The following is a 21,700-nucleotide window of genomic DNA, read 5'->3' as shown; positions in this document are numbered from 1 at the left end:
GCACTTACAGAACTATAAAGCATTTTCTATGCTTGGTTTCTCCTCTACATAAGTGCTTTTTATCAAACAATCATACTCTGATGGATGCATTCGAGAGCAGCTTGGCGTTAGTATCTTGCCCAAGGATTTTCAAACTGGAGAAAAAAAAGGAAAAAATTTAGGTCACTGGGTTGCTGTGAGAGCACTGGGTTAAATGTCACACTCCCCTGCAGTGTCACCATCTGATCTACAGGCAGGTGTTCCACTAGAGCTTCTTCACACAGTTTGAATCAAACACATCCGAAGAAATCAATTGCATGCCAAAAAAAACAAACAAAACACACACACACATTCAAAAAACAAACAAACAAAAAAAAACAAACAAAACACACACACACATTCAAAAACAAACAAACAAAAAAAAAATTATTCACTTGATAGCAAAGTATGACACAAATTTAACCACAGGTTCCAGATGCTGTTGGAATCTACATTTTTGGCACATGTTACTATAATCTCAGATTTTTTTTAGATCTAAGCTTCTGACGTCCTCCTGTTCACATTCCTGAGAAGGCGTGAATATAAGTAAAAATAGAGAAGCCTTGACAGCAAATGTCAACGTTTTGAGAGGACGTCAAACACCCACATTTTTTGCTGTCATGGGTGCTCATTACAGTTCATCCCAGGGGTTCATTTCAAGACTCCAACCTCTGAATGCCTCATCCAAAATAAAAAAGGACTTCCGGCTCGTGGCGCTTCCATGAGCAGGCAGCGGCTTATAGCGCTTTGGCAAATTCAGTGTTTTTTTTAATGGTGTATTCTTTTTTGACCCCTCACACCCCTGACAGAACTTTTGTCCCTCTTCCCATCTGGCAGATGCTATCACAGCATCAGGGCCCGATAATCCAGACTGCGAGATAGCTTTTTCCCAAAAGCCATCAGAGTCCTGAACTCACTACCGGCTCAGCCACTACCCCCCACCACACATACCCACATCCAAACCATTAACGGACTCTATTGCACTCCACATACCACTGCCTTTGTAAATACAGATGCTGCTCTATGGACAATCCTACACTTAGGAATATTGTTCATGTTGGTCACTTTATTTCACTCAAGGTCACTTTAAATCACTCATACTGTAAACTGTAACGCTGCCACGTTGGTCACTTTAAACCACTTCAAGGCTAGTGTAAATTTACAATTGTAAATTGTAAAGTTAGACTGTTATTACTCCCCTTACCTTAGTCTTAAAGTGTATATTTATTTCTTACTCTTCCTATGGAACTGGAGCCTAGTCGTCTCGTCTCTCTATATCCTGTACTGTATATAGCAGCGATGACAATAAAGTTTCACTTTGACTTTGACTTTGAATAGTAGATTCTCTAAGCCGTCACAGGGAGAATGAAGTAAATATGTGCACTGGGAAGAAGAATGTTGAAACCATGTCAAAAGATAAATTGACACTTCATTTTGTCACCAAAATCTCAAAAAACAAAATCTGACTAAATCTGCTGGTGAGATATTCATTAAATCTTCTAGCTTGACCTCAGGGTTGGACTAGAGACCGGCCCACCAGGTATTCTAGGAAAAGCCATAAAGCCTTTGAATGAAAACAAACACTGTTGTGACAGTGGTGTACACTGTCTTGTTGGTATATGTATGATTTCTATACATTTTAGGTCATAATAAAAATTTGGTTGTAAGATTCAGATAATTATTTAATAACAGCTAGACATTTTAAATGAGAATAAGAAAGAAAAGTATTTCCTTGTGCCCACCTCTCCCTGTTAATGCCCTACCTGGCCCCATGGCAAAACTTTGCTAGACCCGCCCCCACACAGTTACCAGCTGTCAGCTACATAGAAAATGATATTGGTGTTATTTGTCTCTCAGAAACAGTTCATAACTTCCCTTCAACTCATTCATGTGACCTAAAAGGTAAACCTGTTTCTCCATCACCTGTTCAGCTCTGATGATTCAGTAAGGACATCTCCTGGTTTCATCTTCATGTTTCCCTCTCACCACATAACCAAACCGATATCATGACCAGCAGCTTTTATGCAGCTGTGGCTCCAGCAAACATCAGCTGATACTAGAAATTAATATTAAATAAATTCTAACAACAGCTGATCAAGCTTAAATGTGCTGCTGTTGTTTAGCATCCGCTGGTTTCCTCTTTCTGGCGCAAAGTGGGTGATAAACAAACAAGAGAGAAAAGCCGATCAGCTGATCATTGATCAGTTTCAGTTTCAAAAGAAGATAACCCAGTCGCCGAGGAGGTGAGGCTGTTGTGGACATACTCGACCCAGGTGAGTTGGGCGCTCATTGTGGTTGGAGTGGAGCAGCACAGTCCTGGGGTCTGGTTCTGAACAAAAACCTACTTGACCTCCCAAGGGATTGCCCTGATGGTGCAGGAGGCTGGAAGGATCAGAGAATCCTCTGGAGCTCCTTCTAAGGAGGAGAATTGCCGGGACAGAGCTTCGGGCTAGATGTTGTGTGACCTGGTGCTATAGGTGATTGTTTTTTACTCATTTCCACTTTTCCGAGTCCACCTGGCTTGCCAGGTGTTTAACCATTTAGGAGTTTGCAGGTAGGCAAGATTCTTGTAATCCGTCCAGACGATAAAGCCAGTGCTGGTACTCCTCCAAGGCGAAATTTGACTGCCAGGAGCAATCTGTCCCCTACATCATAATTCCATTCTTTGGGGAAGAGATGATGAGAGAAGTAGGCACAAAGATGAAGCTTACCTTCATACTGTTGGACAGCCGCCACTCCCGAGTCCAAAGCCTCCACTTTTACAATAAACTGGTTAGAGACAGGTGAAGACAGGATAGGAGGTGAGGCAAAGCATTGCTCAAGGTTACTGAAAATGGTTTGAGCAGCCTAGTCCCACTGAAAAGCACCTTAGAAGAATTTAGGTGTGTGAAATGTGAAGCGATCTGGCTAAAGTTTCGGATGAAACAACAGTAGAAACTAATGAAGCCCAGAAAACGCTGGAGCTGTTTCCAGTCAGAGGGTTCTGGCCAGTCCACCACCGCTTGGACCATGTCTGGGCCAGGTTTGAGGTTGCCCTGCTTAATGATAGATACTGTTGTCACATGCAATTCACATTTCTCCGTCTTGACAAATAATCTGTTACCATTCTCTCTCAGACCTATTTAAGGTATAAAGCTGCTATAAAGGATTCCTCAAAAAACTATGGTTTGCCATAAAACTGTACAACAGTTCTTTTTGTGACAAATACATACAATAATCACTATATAAGATATCATAAACATTTCCGTATCAAACTGAATCCTTTGCATTATAATGTGCTATTTTTGATCAACTACTTTTGCTAATTTATTACTGTGCTATGTTTGTTTAACAATGTTGTTTTTAGATTGTATCATCAAGATGTTTTCTGGCAAAACAGAGACGAGCCTTTGTGTTCATTTTGCTTGGAAGTGGTTTTTGTCTTGGAACTGTGCGATGCAGGCCCTTCTAAACATTGACCTTAATTGAGGCATGTGAGGATGTGTTGTTCTGGGGTCTTTTGTGACCTCTTGGATGGGTCGTTGCTGCGCTCTTGGGCTAATTTTGGTTGGCTGGGAAAGTTCACAATTGTTCCACGTTTTTGCCATCTGTGGATAATGGCTCTCACCGCTGTTTGCTGGAGTCCCACAGCTTTAGAAACAGCTTTATAACCTGAGAAATCTCAGTTACTTTGTTCCTCATTTGTTCCTAAATTTCCTTGGATTGCTGCATGATATCTGGCTTTTGTGAATCTTACTCCACTTTGTCCAGCAGGTCCTATTCAAGTGGTTTCTTGAGAGCAGGTGTGGCAGTGATCCATCACATGGCACTGTTACAGTGAGGAGAGACCTTGTCTTCTTCTTCCAGACTCCATCTGGACCAAAGGCCAACTATGTACCAAAGAGACTGGGCATGGTATACTTGGCTCCTTTTAATGTTGAGAAGCAGAGGCTCTACTCTGAGCCACTCTCAGATGGCTGAACTTCTCACCCTATCTCTGAGGGAGATGTCAGCCACCCTTCGGAGGAAGGTCATTTCTGCCGCTTGTATCGTGATCATGTTTTTTTGATCCACAGTTCGTGACCATAGCTGAGGATAGCGACATAGATCGACCGGTAAATTGAGAATGTCACTTTTACACTCAGCTCTCTCTTGACCACAATGGACTGGAACAGCGTCCGCTTCACTGCTGCTGTGGCACCAATCCATCTGTCAATCTCCCACTCCCTTCTGCTGTCACTTGCGAACAAGACAACTCTTCTACTGGGGACAGGAACTCATCCCTGACCTGGTATGAACACTCCTCCTGCTGAGGACCATGGCCTCAAATTTGGAGGTGATGATTCTCATTCCCACCACTTCATCCTCGGCTGCAAACCATTTCAGTGCGAGCTGGAAGCCATCACACAATGAAGCCAACAGAACCACATCATCTGCGAAAAGCAGAGCTGAGATTCTGAGGCCAACCAATTGAAAGCTTTCCACCACTTAGCTATGCCTAGAAATTTTGTCTTTTTACAAACAGAATTGGTGACAAACAGCAACCCTGGCGAAGTTCACCACCCACTTGAAACGAGTCTGACTTATTGCTGACTATGCGGACCAAGTTCTTTCAATGGTTGTATAAGGATCAAATGGCCTGTAGCAATAGGCCAGACACCCCATAATCCCCAAGGACCTCCCACAGGACATGGGACATGGTCAAATGCCTTCTCCAAGTCCACAAAACACATGTAGACTGGTTGGGCAAACTCCCATGCACCCTTAAGTATCCTCAAGCGAGTAAAGAGCTGGTCCAGTGTTCCATGACACAATGAAAACCGCGTTGTTCCTCCTGTATCAGAGGTTTGACTATCGGACCAACTCTCTTTTGCAGCAGCCTGTCATAGACTTTCCTGGGAAGGCTGAGAAGTATGATGCCCCTTCTTAAAGATGGGAACCACCACCCCGGTATGCCAATCCAGAGGTACCGCCCCTGATATACACGCAACTTGTAGAGCAGTGTCAACCAATGTTCCCTCTAATTTTTCATGTGTCTGAGCAAACACACAAACTCCCTGAGCGGTCCCTTGGACCACTGCGAGCAACATCAGACGTGTGCACGCCAGCATTGAATCCATCCAAGTTACATGGTTTATTAAAATAAGCAAATTACAGCATTTACATTTATGTTAGACTACTTTTAATTAACTGCTTTAGCCCACTTACAATGAAAATTAAAAAAAAATCTTGTTCATGACCTGTGTAGCATGTTAACACTATTGGAAGTAAAAAATAACTTGAACTCCAATTTTGAAAACACAACTTTCTTTTTTTTCTTTTTTTATATAATGCTCTGACTTGTATTATGAGTATGAGTCTGTGGTCTGGGAGAGAGTCCTGTAACTCTTTGTCTGCAAAATACAGTATATAATGACCAATATTGGGCAATTAATTATATAGTTACTTCTTCAAAAAGTAACTGAGTTATGCAAACAATGAAGTTTTTTGCAGCTGTTTACCTAAAAATGCAGCCAATGCAGTTTTTTAAATAAACATTTCAAACTATTTACAGAACAATCAGCTGTTCTGCATCAAATTTGATGCCACACAAATTATTTGTGCCACTCCAAAAAATAATTTCTGTCCACTATGAGATAAAGGAGAACAACAGCCTGATACCTGCAGGCCTGACAACAGGAGATGTATCACTCCTGTAACACCTGTAACATTCAGCAGTTGCCTCATTGTTCTGACACACACAACAAAACTATTGACTACACTACACACTAACTACACAAGATTTGCGCAAATCTCTCACATCTCAAAACACTGCCGTCACTCCTAAAACTTCCCCCTTTCTAAACAACTAAATGCCATGTTAAATGGTAAATGGTAAATGGCCTGTATTTATATAGCGCTTTACTAGTCCCTAAGGACCCCAAAGCGCTTTACATATCCAGTCATCCACCCATTCACACACACATTCACACACTGGTGATGGCAAGCTACATTGTAGCCACAGCCACCCTGGGGCGCACTGACGCCCCAGGGTGCACTGTTGCCATATCATTTTTTGACTGGTCGACATGGTACATTGTTCCACCAATAGGAAAGGGTGGGGTTTTTTTGGTTTTGTTTTTGACCACAGGTGGAGAGTGCTTTCGAGCGTTTTCCTTATAAAATGTATTTACCGTTTCTCCCTGCAGTAAATATAAACAACGATAGTATTCAGAAAGAAAACCAAACATTGCAGATAATTTTATCATAACTCTGGGTTTACGTGGCATATCAACACAATAAAAACTAATAAAAACATTATTATTGGCTGGACTATGGGATAAGGTGGCATTGTTCTAATCCCATATGGGAGCAGCCAGTCACTTACTGACTAACACTGCAAAACAGAATTGTTAAAGTATTAATTTTAATTTCAATTCAGGTTAGATTTTTTTTGTGCGCAACCAGATTTTCTGTGCGCAGAGACCGTGCCAGCAGGGTTAGGGAACATTGGTGTCAACCAAGACAGCCCTGGAACATACAGAGCCTTCAGGAACTCAGGGTGAACCTCATCCACCCCAGGGGCCCTGCCACCAAGGAGTTGTTTAACTGCCTCAGTGACCTCACCCCCAGAGATAGACAGGTTGTCCCCCTCATCCGAAGACCCTGAAGAAAACTGAAGAAAACCATGAATCATCATATGAACATTACCTGATTGAAGCAGTGCAAAGTTACAGAGGTTTTATTAGAGTCACAGCTAAGAGTTTTGCAATTTGTCATAATTTTAAAAAGTTTACATTTCTTCGATACTGAGGCTTTCTTGTCTGTACGCAATGGTAGACTGGTGTTTAAAAAGCAAGTGAATAATGTAGAAAACAGAGATTTTTAAATGGGAAACTGTTCTTGAAGTACATTGAGAGGGGAAGAGAGCTGTGCAGGAAGTGCGATTTTGTGTTTGGTGGTTGTTGAAATAATTTGTGAGGTTTAAGCTGAGATTCTAGCGTTTCTGGCAAAATACAAATAAATAGATAATATAATATATATATATATATAATATATATATATATATATATATATATAATTTTAATAGTTAATATAATATATATATATATAAATTGATTCAGGATTTTAATGAATCAATATTGCTTTATTAAAGCTAAAATCAATTTTAATCGATAAATCAATTATTATATTATTATATGTGTGCTCTTTCCTGTTTCTAAAAGGACAGGGCAGACAAAGAGAGGACAACAGATGCAAATATGGAAAACTTTCATCACCTTATCATCTCAGAAGAAGGTGCTCACATATTCCTGATGTTGAAGCTCCAGTTTAATTACTATAGGCTAAAACAGTTAAACTGAATATTTTTATATATATATATATATATATATATAAAAATATATATAACTCAAAGAATTGTTCTATGTGGTGAATATTACATTACAATGTGTCTTATTAAAGCCTTTATTAATAAAAAATAAGTAATACTTTTGGGAGAGGCCAACAACAGGCTCCATATGATATTTCTTTAATATATGGTCAATAGTATAACAAAGTCCAAAACACAACCACTACTGAACTACTGATTAATAACATTATCTTTGCCATTATCATGTCATGTAAAAGAAAATTATAGTATTTCTGCACTTCTGTGTGTCTTTCTGTGTTACTGGACTGTGATGAAAGATTTTTTTCTCGCCTTCAGACAGAGGCCATCCACCCAGATTGCGCTCTGGTTGTTCAGCACATGAAGGCTGAGGAAGAATGTTATCAGATCCTCAAGCAGGAGGAGAACAACCACTCTGCTAAGACAGGTCAGCCCGTGTTTTAATCTCACAATGGGAACAGATATTTTCATGGTAGAAAGCATTTCACACTGGGGACAAATATACAGTCTCAACGAGGTCTAACACTTACTATAGTGTTACATTAGAATGGTATTCTTTAGATTTCATATAAGGCAGATAAGCCATATGTTATGATGCTTCCAAACTTTTCAGAAGAATAACCAAAACACCTTTTTAGTTATGATATTTTATAATACTGCTACATTTTCAAAATTTCACACGACACAGTATGCTCTACAGTTTTATAGAGTTACACCTAAACCATGAGCTGTTCCACACCTTTTCCTTACCATTTTTTTCTAGCCATTATTCTGGTATATGTTGCGCTTGATTTCATCTGTCCAAAGAATGTTTTTTTCTGAATTTTGGTGGATTTTTTTTTGTTGTTGTTAGCATCCATAATTTCTATTCTTGAGTCTTGTCACTTGCATCTTGCAGTGAACCCTCTGCATTTACTTTCATGCTGTCTTCTCTCTATGGTAGACTTGGATATGGATGCCGACTTCCTTCGGAGTGGTCACTTGGTTGGCTGTTGTTAAGGGGTTTCTCTTCACCATGCAAATACTGTTGTCTTCTGTGGACTTCCAGGTCTTTCTTCATTGCCGAGTTGCTTTCTTTCATTCTCACAATTGACCAAATCAACTCCTTCTCTCCAAAACCAATGCCTTTTATCTGCTTAGTTGATTAAGATATAACAAAAGAACTGCCCACATCCACGCATAAAATTGCATTTGAGTCAATCGTTCAATCACTTTTGGTTGACTTTTGGTTTTTAAAGAGGGTGTAAAATGCACAGGTTAAGGAGCTGAAACTCCTAAACTTGTCACGGCTGGGGCAGCAGTCGTGTAGTGTATTGAGAAAAGGATCCAAAATGCAGGTACTGGCTGGGGTGCGAGTGAGTGTTTATTTACAGAAGTGACAAAGTGGCAAAAACAGGAGGAGCAGAGCGGGGAGCTAACAAACCTAAACTGGGGAAAACTAAAGAACTAACCTGAAACCAAATACTCACGGGGGGAGGAGCAAAATGCACAGAGAAAGATGGCAGAGAGACGCAGAGAGACGCAGAATGAACACCGGGTTACACAGAGTAATGCAGACTGACACGGAGTAACACAGACAACGCGACAGAGAGCACAGGAAAACACAGGGCTTCTATACACAGGGCGGTAATCAGGGAATGGGAAACAGGAGGGAGACACAGCTGGGAGAAACTAGGCTAACGAGGGGAAAAGTAAAACTGAACACATTGACATCAGGCATGAACATGAACCTTCAAAGTAAAACAGGAAACAAGACTTTACTAAGACACGGACTAGACAGAGTGAGACAGACTTGACACGGAACTAAACCTGCAATAATAATAACCATAATCAAAACAGTATCACTAAATAATCAGAACATAAATCATAATCAGAAAAACACCAACACATAAGAAACAGAAAAAGCTGGGTCAAAATGACCCAGAACCATGACAAAACTTCCCTCAAATGAAAGTTGAGACACATTATGTCCATATATAACTATAACTGTACAACTATAATTGGATGTTTCAGTAAGCAGGTAAAAAAACAAAAACAAAGCTTGTGTCAGTGACCAAATATATATGTGGCTAACTGTATGTAAACCATTTACAACAACAGCACTCTGAGCGCTCGACAGCCCCCCCACAATGTTTTTATTACCGTTTGCTGACGTCAGCCTGCTTTTATAACAACATGCTGATGTCTGACTTTTGACCAATGACTGTGAAGCATTACATACTAAAATGGTATTTTGTTATCTTTACCCACATGATTAAAGCAGAACTGGCTAAAATAATTGGCCAAAATCATTACATGAGAATTTTGAGCTTTTAAGCATTCATGCAGTGTGTATTTTTGTGATCATTCTAATGTCATAGAATTTTGTACTGAAAAAAATAAAAAGTGTGTTGTAGAGCTCTCTCCATGCCCTTTCATATGATACATTACTAAATATGGGTTCTTGGAGATTTTTTTCCAAGGTCAGCTTTGATCTTGGGAACCTACAATGAAGGTCAAGGTCAAATGCTTAGCCAACCTAGGTACTCATGTCCCCCAACACCTAGCATATTGTTGTAAAGTTTAAAGAAGACCCATAAAAAATTGTGGATAAGCTAAGGTTTTTGGTTTGACCTGGTTGACCTTGAGCTGTTATTGGTATCTACCATTACACAAAATCTGAGCATGATATCTTAAAAACTGTGGACATTAAACTGCCAAAAAACAGGCAGCCAGACAAACAAACAAACTGAAAGGATTACATAGTCTTTCTTTTGGGGGGGAGAACAAACCGTCTCACCTCAAAACAAAATAAAAAAAAAATCATTGCCGTTTCCACCCCCTAAATAAAACAAGTGCAAACACAAAACAAGCATTACACTTGACAGTCCCTATTCCTTGGTAGCACCTACATTTGGGGCCATCAGAAGCTAAATGGGCTCAAGTCATGTCACATAAAATTATAGCCATCCTGGGAACAATTTGAAATGTTCCATGATGTCACTGTTAAACATACATACTGATTTTACCGTACAGTAAAAATCCAAAGATGATAGAAATGTTGTTTTTTTAATCAAGCAATATTTAAAACATTGGATCCTTTTACTGTTTATTTGATATCTAGGCCAACGTATATACTGTGCAGGACTGCATGTCCAGGAAAAACAAACAAACACACAAACAAAAACAACAACAACAACAAAACAGTCTAAAACATAACATATTTCAAGTGATTGTCCAGGCTTCAAAACTTAGAGTCTGAGGCTGGCAGAGGAGACGATGATAGTCTGAATACCAACTGTGTGGCCAGCGGCGCAGATGGAGCAGTTACAGCGTCAAGGCTGGCGATGTCGAGGCTGGAGAGCTGAGCAATGGCTGCCATAATGATGAACTCAGAGATTGAAGCCTCCTTTCCAGGAGATGGCCAGCGGTGTGGGCAGCTGTAGCAGGTAGACAAAGGTGAAAAGTTTTGATGACAAAATCCTTCATCTTTATCAACTGATGTAGCAAATCCAATAACCAAGGAAGGCCAGAAACCAGTCTTTGTAGACTGTGATCAGCTGCCCCCTGGTATTCCTTACTGGGGCTTTTCAACCAATCATTGCACAACTTCTGCACTGTATAAATCCTGTCATAAATCATGAGGGGCTGAGAGCTGCTGGGTCCATAGTCGTCACGTTATTCTGTCATGCCGGCTGTGTAGCAGGACTCCAAGAACATTACATTACTCAAAAACAGCTGGAACTTTACAAAATAAACCAAAGCCTCGAACGAAAAAACTGACACAATGAATCTTATGTGGAAATATCAGTAGTGATGTCATCAGACAGACGGAAACACTAATTAAGTAATAATGTTATTTAATACTGAAGAACAACAGAAAAATAAGAGGGATCAAAAATTCATTAAATGTTAGAACTTCAGGTAATTAAGGCTAAAGGAGTGTTTTGTAGTTCACTTTTTAAATTGTAAATGTAAACTTACTTTAAGTTGGTATTATTATTATTATTAAAATATTACATTTTTTTTAAATAATTATATGTTTATACATCAATCCAACAGAGCAAGAGAAGATTAATGGATTCATATCTGTGAGGGACACTGGTTTTATGACTGTTAAATAGATAAAACAGATCCGGCCTGTGTGTTAAATATCTAACTATTATTTATGATATGCTATTAAAAAAAAAACCTTAGCATTACCTTAAAAGCGTTGCTCTGTCAAAGCTGTTTTGAAATCTATAATTATATTTAAGGAATTATTTTTAAGCAACTATTTCAACTAAGCAAACACTTGCACACAAAGTTTTAGCACTGTACTATCAGGGGGAAAAAATTTAAAACAAGAAAATCGCACTTTCCTCAGCCTTGTCTTAATTTAATACAGTAAGAGATTACAAGTTGCTAATTTTATTTGAAGTCCTGTTATGAAGTATGTACGTCATTTTCATTTAATCTGATAACATCTACCAATAACAATCAATTATTTTCAAGTTAAGGAATTTTGTGTTAAAATCAAAACAAGAAAATTACTGCTATGCAGTGTGTATTTCGAAAAGAATAGTATAGGATACCAGTGGTCTGTGGTGTTATGGACTGAATACTGTGATATTTCCTATGTAAATTAAGAGAGAGAGAGAGAGAGAGAGATCTTATAGAGCATAGGCATCTACTTCTCAAGCATGTGGCTGAGCAGCTGTGGGATGAAAGTCTTGTCAAAATAAATCTGAAAGAACTTGGAAAAAAATGAAAATGATCATTTCTGATGTTGGTCTTTTCTGTGGAGCCTTTCCCACCCTAGGACTTTAGAAAATGCTGGAATTTCTTTCCGTTTAGGAAATAAGTACTGTTGATTTACGTAGTCCATGTTTGTCTTATAATGTCATGAAGCAACACACAGTGATTTGAGGTTAGTGGTTGTCTTCTGGTTTTTCTGGATTGCTGTTTCCTTATAGTGAGACAGATAGTTTCAAAGACAGTTGACATCTGGAAGGTCAAAGAGGGTGTCATCCTCAGTCATCCTCTGGCAGAGCATGTGTTCCAAATCAATCCTCCATGTGATGCTCGCAATGCTGAGTCAGAGATGGCTGTGTTGTTTCAAAGAGTTCAGAGTTACATGTTCTGCTTCCAATTGGGAAATTATAAGGATGATCTTGTAATGTCCTTAGAACTGTTTTCGCAGTCAAGTACTTTCCATATAGATACTAATTATAAAATATGGGCTTAAGTTACGTGAAATAAACTATCGTTTGCAATTACACAATTCACACTTTTAAGCATCAACTCTAGCATTTCGCCATAAAGCATAAAACATGGACATACTTTCTCAGTCAGAAAAATGAAGCCAATGCGAAAGTACCTTGTCTCTTTGCTGGTGATGTTATGGGGTCAGTCTCTTGTTTGGGGTCATACTAAATAAATAGTTCAGTTTGTTTTGTAAATCTTTTCAACATGATGGATTGATTGTGGTATGAAATACTCGTTGGCCAACAATTTGTCAGCACAAGTTGTTAGCCAATGACCTGTGGCATCATGGTTGGAGCTGACACGCCTTGTTTTTTTTGCACCTAAGTTTGCAAAGGGCAGGAAAATCTCATCTCAAAGCTTCAAAATTAATATTCTGTGCCACCAACATGTTGTTTTTTATAATCCCACAAGTGACCAGACCTGTCAGTCTAAGCAGCCACAATTCTAATAGTAATAATCAAATACTGCAAAAGCTCCTTAAAATTTATAGACCACTCCACCATTTCCTTCCCATCATATGAACTGTTATTAGATTGTCAGAGATTTACAGTTAACAAACAGTCAGGTGAGTAAACAACACTGAGACACTTGAGATTGACAACGTGCGGCACGGGTGAAAAGCTCAGAGCAAATCACACCAAACTGCAGTATTCGTTTATTTTTATAGGTTACATCGTCAACATGCAAATATAATCACATTTCCTGTTATAATGCAAGTCAACTTCTGCGGATATGTATTTCTGTACTGGTCTCTTGTCAGTGTCACAGGGTCAGCTTCCTGTTTCAACAGAAAACTGTGTCTGGTGAAATATGTGTAACATAACTTTTGAAGCATAAGCAAGTAAAACAATAAAAACTCCCTAACACAGATGATTATAGCGCATTAGGAGGTAGACCAAATTTTAAAAGGAGGCCGGGCTTGATAACAAATACTGAATCATCAATAGTGGGAGGTGAAGCTTACTTGTCACACTGTAGGCATGACTATGTTTACTGCGGCTGTTGAGCAGGGGAGAATGTGCTGGCGGGTGCACAGGTGGAACAGCGGAGTCCAGGTAAGTGAGATCAGAAGCAGGTGAGCAAGTGTTTGGCAGTGGCTCAATTCTTCTGGAGGGTGAAATGTAACTCTCAGGAATACTGGAGGCCAACAAGGAAACTTAGATTTGTCAATCTAAGAAATGCATTATCTGAAGTCACTATGGTCACGTTACCACAATAGCAGAGACAATGATCTAGCAAAGAACTGTTGCCACAGCTGATTCTGAAATATGGTGGCTCGATGAGAGAACCCAGAAGTCTGACAGAAATCAGAAATCTTGGAGAGGGAGAAAAAAACAAACCCCAGCATGTCCAAATCCTAACAAACATAAGAATAACAAATGATATTAGGAAAGAAACAAAACTGGAACATAAATCATTCTTGAAAACGAAAAGGCAGTGTGTGGACAAAGTGGAAAGAATCCCAAGAGTAGTGAGTCTGTAAGGAAGATATAAAATGTGAGGTATTAGCTGTTCTCATTCTGCACTTTGTTGTAAGGAGTTGGATCATCTTGAAGAAAGGATTATACCCAATTTGCAGATGAAATATAATTTGTAGAGTGCAGGAGAATTAAACATATTCAAAGAGCTGTGGATGGAATATTAGTTTAAATCTCTTCTTCTCTGCTAGGATTGCCATGTTGAAATGTAAACCTTAGGGCAGGGCTCTAGACTAACTTTTTGCCATGGGCGTACCGGTACGCCTAACTTTTTAAAGTTAGGCGTACCGGCACAAAAGTTAGGCGCACACAAATTTTATAATAATTTATATAATATAATGTGTTTTTCTGGATACACTGTGCTTTTTCAGCATTCAAAGATTGATGACACCGTGTCAGAGCACTGGCTATGAATTTCAGAAGGATCAGGCCTTAACTTAACAGAAAAGTTAGCAATAGTTCTTTTCCTATTACAGCTACATCCACTTCTGTCGTGCCTAGGCTGCTCACTAGGGCTGGGTATCATCACTGATTTCTATAATCCATTCGATTCCGGTTTTCAAAGTCCCGATTCGATTCAACTTAGCCTCAGACAGTCAGAAATATTATAATTCTGATCATTTATCAGTACTGACTTCATCAGAATTGTGAACATCACAGCAGATGCCTTTGTGTGAAAGTAACTGAGAATAAAACACAGAAAAACATGAAGGAGATTTTCCTGGTCTGGCTTTTTATAGCAGATAACCTTAAAAATATTCTACAATGTTCTGCATATAAAGTTTAAATTTCTTCAGTATTGAACAACAGAAAAAATAGGCTTTCTTGTCCGAGGTCATTTAAGTGAAAAAAAGAAAAGAAAAAGACAGCAGCCGACAGCGCTGTAAACAACGGTAGACTGGTGGGAATAAGCGAATGAATAATACAGAAAACAGAGATTGGAGACGGGAAACTGTTCTTGAAGTACAGAGAGAGATAGAGAGAGAGCTAGCTGTGCATGGAGTGTGATTTTAATAGTCGTGGAAGCAAAACAGCAAAACAGTTGGTCGCACAGGTGCAACCAAATATTTGTATTTGTATTTGTATTTATTTATTTATTGTCATTGTCAGAGAACAATGAAATTGCATTTGGGGCTTCCGTACAACCCGTAAATAAAATAATGAAGAAAATAATAAATACCCCTTAAAACCCAAGTGTAAATATTTAACCCAGTGTGACTCCAGTGCAATAAGACAATCCTTAGCAACAACATGAGAACATGACAAGTAAACATGAGAACCTGACAAGTAAGTTCAGTGCTATTAAGAAGTTGGATATGGTTATTGTCCGTGAGAGGGGGGCAGAGAGTTCAGGAGCCTCACAGCCTGTGGATACAGGCTGTTGGCCAGTCTGGATGTTCTGGCCTGTATAGACCTGTACCTTCTCCCTGAGGGCAGCAGGTGGAAAAGGTGGCGCGCAGGGTGATGTTGGTCCCGCAGAATACTGTGCACCCGTCTCAGACAGCGAGTGGGGAAGATATTACTAATCTCTGGCAGACTTATTCCAATAATTCTGCCAGCTTCTTTCACCACCCGCTGGAGTGCTTGCTGATCGGCCTTGGTGCAGCTGGGGAACCACACTAGAAATCCATACGTCAGAACGCTGCTGATGGCACAGTTGTAGAAGTTCAACATCAGAGATCTGGGAATGTGTGCGCTCCGCAGTCTCCTCAGGTAGTAGAGGCGCTGTTGGGCTTTCCGTGCAACTGAGGTGATATGGTTGCCCCAGGACAGGTCCTCGGTCACAGTTACCCCCAAGAATTTAAAACTGCTCACCCTCTCCACCGCCTCACTGCCGATGAAGAGAGGCAGATGGTTGTTATGACCCTTCCTCCGGAAATCTACAATGATCTCCTTGGTCTTTTTGGTGTTTAAGACCAAGTTATTGTCGTGGCACCATGACTCTAGTTGTTGCACCTCTGTCCTGTAGTTTGTCTCATCGTTGTTGGATATAAGTCCGAGCACTGTGGTGTCATCGGCAAACTTAACAATAAGATTGGACGCGCAGGAGGAAATACAGTCATGGTGAGGAGTGTGAAGGGCTCAGGACCCGGGGGCACCGGTGTTGACCACAAGGGTGGAAGAGGTGTTCTTACCCACTCTGACACTCTGTCTGCGATTAGTGAGGAAGTCCACAATCCAGTTGCACAGAGAGGAGTTAAGTCGCACCACTAAAAAATTTGGTCGCACTCTACAGCCCTGCGTTAGGGGCACTTTGGACAGAGTCGGTACTTCCACATCTGGTTTTCTTTCTACATGGTCAGAAAAGGGAGTTGGTTGTTTTTTTAGGCGAGATCACTCACAATACTAATTCACTTCAAACGCCATGGTAGTTATTCCGCAACAGTCTTTGATTAATTTCCGCTTTTAAAGCCTAAATGGAGAATATTAACTTTTTGAATTAGTTTATTGTCATTATACAGTTTTAATCATTCTCACAGGTTATTCTAGCCCCAAAATGAATATCTCTTTGGGGGCTATTGTTAAAGCCACTGAAGTAAATGTCTTAGCGATTTACCAAGTGCTCAGATCATTTAGTGGAGTGCTGTTGTTAATATGTGTAGTGACTGTACTTAATGGTTAGTGTTACTCTCTGAGTATGCAATTCTGGCATTTATATATTTTCACTTAAACTTGATTTTATTTTATTTTTAATGGGGACCAGTGTACCACTATAACTCTGTATCAAGATGGTACCTTATACATTGTTGCAGAAAGACTTGCAGTGTTAAGCCTTTATTATACACTGTTGCAGGCACAGATATGGACACCAAAAGACGTGACCACTAAGTAGTCATTTCTATTATATCTCACACAAACAGAACATGTCTTATGAAGGCATTATAGAATATGTGAAAACAGCCTTCAGACTTGATCACTTTCCTGAGTTTATGGGCTCAGTCACTCATTTTGGATCATAATGAGTAAAACACTGAGTCTGATTGACCCTAGATTATCCAAGCCACATTGGCTAATGACTTGATTGACAAGCCAGTATGCATGTGGGTTTCACTATCAGATCCACTATCAGATCACACCTGACTTTAAAACACTAAGATGGTAATATCAAAGCCTGATAATGTTACTTCACAAAGCAGCTGTCGTAGCTACATCCATTGTCTAGATCAGAATCCACCCTTTCAAGTAAAACTGAAATAAACTAAAAGACAAACCGAGACTGAACTCTTACAAACAATGTGGCAGAGAGGCGAACACAGGAGGCACATGAAAAAGAAAAGCTCTTGGCAAAGCAACATAGGACAACAATAGAAATCATGGATCAATATTCAACAACCAAAAGGAAAAAGATTTAAGTTATAACATGTAGCGAGTTAATCTGACAGTAGAAAATACACACTGTGATGCTACATTAAACGTTTGATGTACAAATTTGGTTTAAATCAGGTGGGGAGTGCAAATAGCCAGCACATTGCAATATAAGTCATGAATTAGAGATTTAGAAATAATGCACTGTGTTACATTGTTACAAAAGCCCAGAACATAAGGCAGGGGCTCCTAAATGAATAAATAAAGGGTTTGTAATCATTAGAGTGACAATTTGGCCGTCAAGGTTAAAACAGGACATGTAAAGCACACCAAAACCATTTCCTGTTTCTTTCAGCTGTCCATTGGCAGAGAGATTTGGCAGCTGAAATTTTAAACTTTGTTTTGTTACCCCCCCCCCCAAAATGTTTTCCTCTAAAACTTCGGCTTAGGCTTGGTGTACAGTTTAAATTTGCTATATACTATTCATAAAATATGTATTAATACTACAGCAGTTAACCTAAAGGGAAAAAAATCTACAAGATCTGGTTCCTCATGTCTGTCTGCATAGCTTGATGTTTGGGCTATTCCTGCTTCTCTGTTCTGTCACTTCCACCTTTGCACAATCCTCTCATTCTCAATTTTCTTATAGCCAGTTATTACACTATTCAGACCGTTTTCTGTGGAACTCTCAGTTTTACATCTCTTCCTGGAGGTACAGAGCCTTACTCAAAGTCTCTGTGAGCCATCTGTTAAGTGTAATCATAACCACCAGTATTTAGACTCTGGAGCCCTGTCCTATTTCTTACCTTGATACACTTACACCATGCTGCTCAGTTGCTTCAGACTGTAAACAGCCAAAATACTTCTATTGCATAAACTCTTTCACAATCACTAATGTTCCTTACTTTCACAGAGTTCTCCAAATAATTCTTATTTTTTTAATTTTCCAAAAAATTTGAGTAGCTAAATCTAAAATACATTCATATGTCTTAGTAATAGTAGTATCCCGATTGTCAGATTGACATTATTCATTGACATTTTAGTAAATTCATTATTAAATTATTAACAGTCAAAATAATCTGATTGTGTTAATATTGACACAAGAAGCTACTGTTGGTTTACTGATGCGGAAAACTGTGGGTTTGCAAAGTGTAAAAATTATGAATTGTAGTAGCTAAATTGTTTTCCATGCAATGAACCGCTATTGCAAATGAAAATGCTAGTGAAAACTGTTGGGAAATATAGGTACTTTCTTTACACATTAAATTTATGCAAACTCATTACGTGAAGGTTTTATGCCTTAATCTGTATCACAATGCAATGATAATAAAGGGCAGATATTGTGGTACATGTATCAAAGGTCCCTTTTTTGTAACATCAGTAGTACTGTCACAGCAGCAGCAATGTACATGCTTTTTATTGAACCATGAAACACTGGACAGTTATAGCAGAGGGTAGTTGTAGCCAGATAGGAATAATCTCGAGATATTGTAAAGGCAGTGTAAGGGGTATACAGGAAATATCTTTTAACTGACACTAAGTTAGTGTAATTTTCCTTCAGCTGTCGTCAGAAATGATTAAACCTTCGTCAGGCTAATCCAGACAGTTATTGTTTACTTGTATATGCTTTTTGAATTCTCATTGATCTTTTTTACCCTTATGTTTTGAGCCATAAGTGCCCATGAGAGCTTAACCCCTCTTAGGCCCTTAAAAAATGCACCCTTTAAAGGCCCTAGGGACCAAAAATGGTCCCTAGGGCCTTTAAAGGGTTAAAGTGCATATTTATCAGTTAATTGTAGCAAACTTGGTTAGTAGGCTTTATCTATGAACTGTAAACTGCAAAACACATAGTTCCACATCTGCTAATTAGTAACAGACTAAATAAAAGTTAGAAATTCACTCATAAAAATTGTAGGACAACCTTCTTGGATGGCCGATGCCAAATAGTAGGCCTTAATAATCACCACATACTTTCCTTAGAAAGGCTCCAAAAGGCACAGACAGCCCAAACATAGTCAAGTGGTCAAGTTGAGTGACTTGAATTAGCAGAGGTGAAGCCTATCAGCTTCCCGCTGCAGCTTACTTTAGCCCTGGAGGGTGCCGCTTTACAAAAATCCCAATCCACAAATCTAAGAAAACACAGCAACAAAATTAAAATCTTTACCTCACCACCTTACTGTGTGTGTGTGTGTGTGTGTTTAACTAATCTCTGCAAATGTTCAACAAAATATTACGCTAAGGCTGTGGGTAACTTGTTAATCATGTGCGCATCTCTTAGGATCTGTCTTTGTTTGTTTTGTTTTGTTTTATTATGTCAGCCCTGTATGTATGCATTATTATGATGAAGAAAAATCACATTGTTTGACAATGAAAAAAAACTGTGAAACAAACCTAGAAACCAGAGACTTTGTTTGCCTTGTTGCCATAGGACCTATTATGCTGAAATGTGAAAAGGTGTGCATCAATAAGATGTTCATGCATGGTGAGCATAATGATGCTCTTTACATCAATCTGTCACACAGACCACTGATCCTACTAGAATTATGGAGTCTCTGATGGAAGTAATTACTGACAGCATGAAAAAACAAAGGTCTTTCTGCTATGGATACTTTCTGCTAATAGAACACAAATCGCAACTAATAATACTGAGTAAGAAGAACCAGCCATTCATCTATTGTGTCATCCTGTAATGCTTTTATTGCTACATATGAAGGGTTCCATCCTGCCTATGGAGTGCAGTTACACACGCCAAGTTGAATAAAAGCACTGCATTCATTAGTACCAACCAGTCCTTAGTCTCTTTGTGGCAGTTCATTACTTGGAGGGTCATTAACGAATTTACATTAACAACATGCTGTTTTCTTTCAAAATAGCATATGCTTAGTCTAAGTTAATGTGTTCATGGACAATAGTTGTGATGCAGAAGCCGGTGGGTGTGGTGGGGGTTATGGGGGTCCGATGTTTGCTTCATCACTGCTTTGGCAGCCAATCTTCCAGCACTAGCCAAGAGCTGTGTTTTATTATGAATGAGTGGCGGGGTGTCTTTTTGCATAGCTCTTTTAATTGACACAGGAGCAAGGAGCTTTGATGTATGAGACGTGGTGGTGGAGAGACTGAATCCTCATTACTGCTCTCTTTTAAACTCTGCCACCGTCTCCATGCCTCCCTCGCTTGGAGCAATGCAGACTGCAGGGAGAGCTCATCAGGCAAGTGAGGGGAACAGCAGAGACAGAGTGTGGGTAGAGAGGAGGGCTGAGGACGACACCAAATGAAATGCCTTTTCACTTTCCCATAGTGGGGAAATCCTGAATCCTGAAGTACCTGCAGAATCTCAATGTTCTAATGAAGGAACTTCTAAAACAAAGCTACAGGAGTAACAACAGGACATACAATATTTTACTGTATGGAATGGCACAAACGTGACACATAGGAACATTCATGTTACATACATTTTTTTTTGTATGAGTATGCCCCATGATTCAATAGCTTACAGAGCCAACTTTAGCAGCAGTAACTTGAAGTCATTTCTCTATGACTTTATGACCCCATCATATCATTTTTGGCGAATTTTGGCCCATTCTTCTTCAAAATGTTGCTTCATTGAGCATTTGTTTATACATAGTTGTATCTGGAGTTGACAGGTGTGCCGGTGTGTCCAAAGCAAACGACTCTTTTAAGATGATGTAACAGCAAGATGCAGCCTGTTTCACTGGGTCTCCATTTCACCATGTGTTGAAATTGTGGACTTCAAACTACAAAGTAGTTTTTAAATTGTAAGAGAAAAATCAGATATATTGTCATTACGTTTAGTGTATGCCAACATGTGGCATTTGGTTAATAGGAAAAGGGGAAAGTTTTGGGAGTGACTGGAGCAAGTGAGAGCGACATTGAGAGTTTTGAAATGTAAGACATTTAGTGTGTTTGGAGTGCGTAATCAGTGTATAGCGTTGTGTTTGTTTCTGTAAAGAAATTTAAATAATTGTACAAAAAACATCCAAGGCATTGGCTGCATTGTTATATACAGTGGGGCAAAAAAGTATTTAGTCAGCCACCGATTGTGCAAGTTCCCCCACCTAAAATGATGACAGAGGTCAGTAATTTGCACCAGAGGTACACTTCAACTGTGAGAGACAGAATGTGAAAAAAAAATCCATGAATCCACATGGTAGGATTTGTAAAGAATTTATTCGTAAATCAGGGTGGAAAATAAGTATTTGGTCAATAACAAAAATACAACTCAATACTTTGTAACATAACCTTTGTTGGCAATAACAGAGGTCAAACGTTTACTATAGGTCTTTACCAGGTTTGCACACACAGTAGC

The 21,700-nt window shown here is 39.3% G+C and overlaps 1 protein-coding gene across 1 annotated transcript in view; it reads left to right on the top strand.

The window, feature by feature from the left end:
• ghrhrb (growth hormone releasing hormone receptor b) overlaps window positions 1-21,700 on the top strand; it is an 80,948-nt gene that overhangs the window by 6,644 nt on the left and 52,604 nt on the right. Inside the window, exon 2 of the mRNA XM_005944144.3 lies at window positions 7,685-7,793. Coding sequence (XP_005944206.1) covers window positions 7,685-7,793 — 109 coding nt within the window. The remainder of the gene's footprint in view (window positions 1-7,684; window positions 7,794-21,700) is intronic.

This window comes from Haplochromis burtoni, unplaced genomic scaffold, assembly GCF_018398535.1.
Source record: "Haplochromis burtoni strain Fernald_Lab_line unplaced genomic scaffold, NCSU_Asbu1 Contig_316, whole genome shotgun sequence".
Classification (NCBI taxonomy): domain Eukaryota; kingdom Metazoa; phylum Chordata; class Actinopteri; order Cichliformes; family Cichlidae; genus Haplochromis; species Haplochromis burtoni.
The sequence above is the reverse complement of the archived record's forward strand: the minus strand, read 5'-3'. Positions and strand labels throughout refer to the sequence as shown.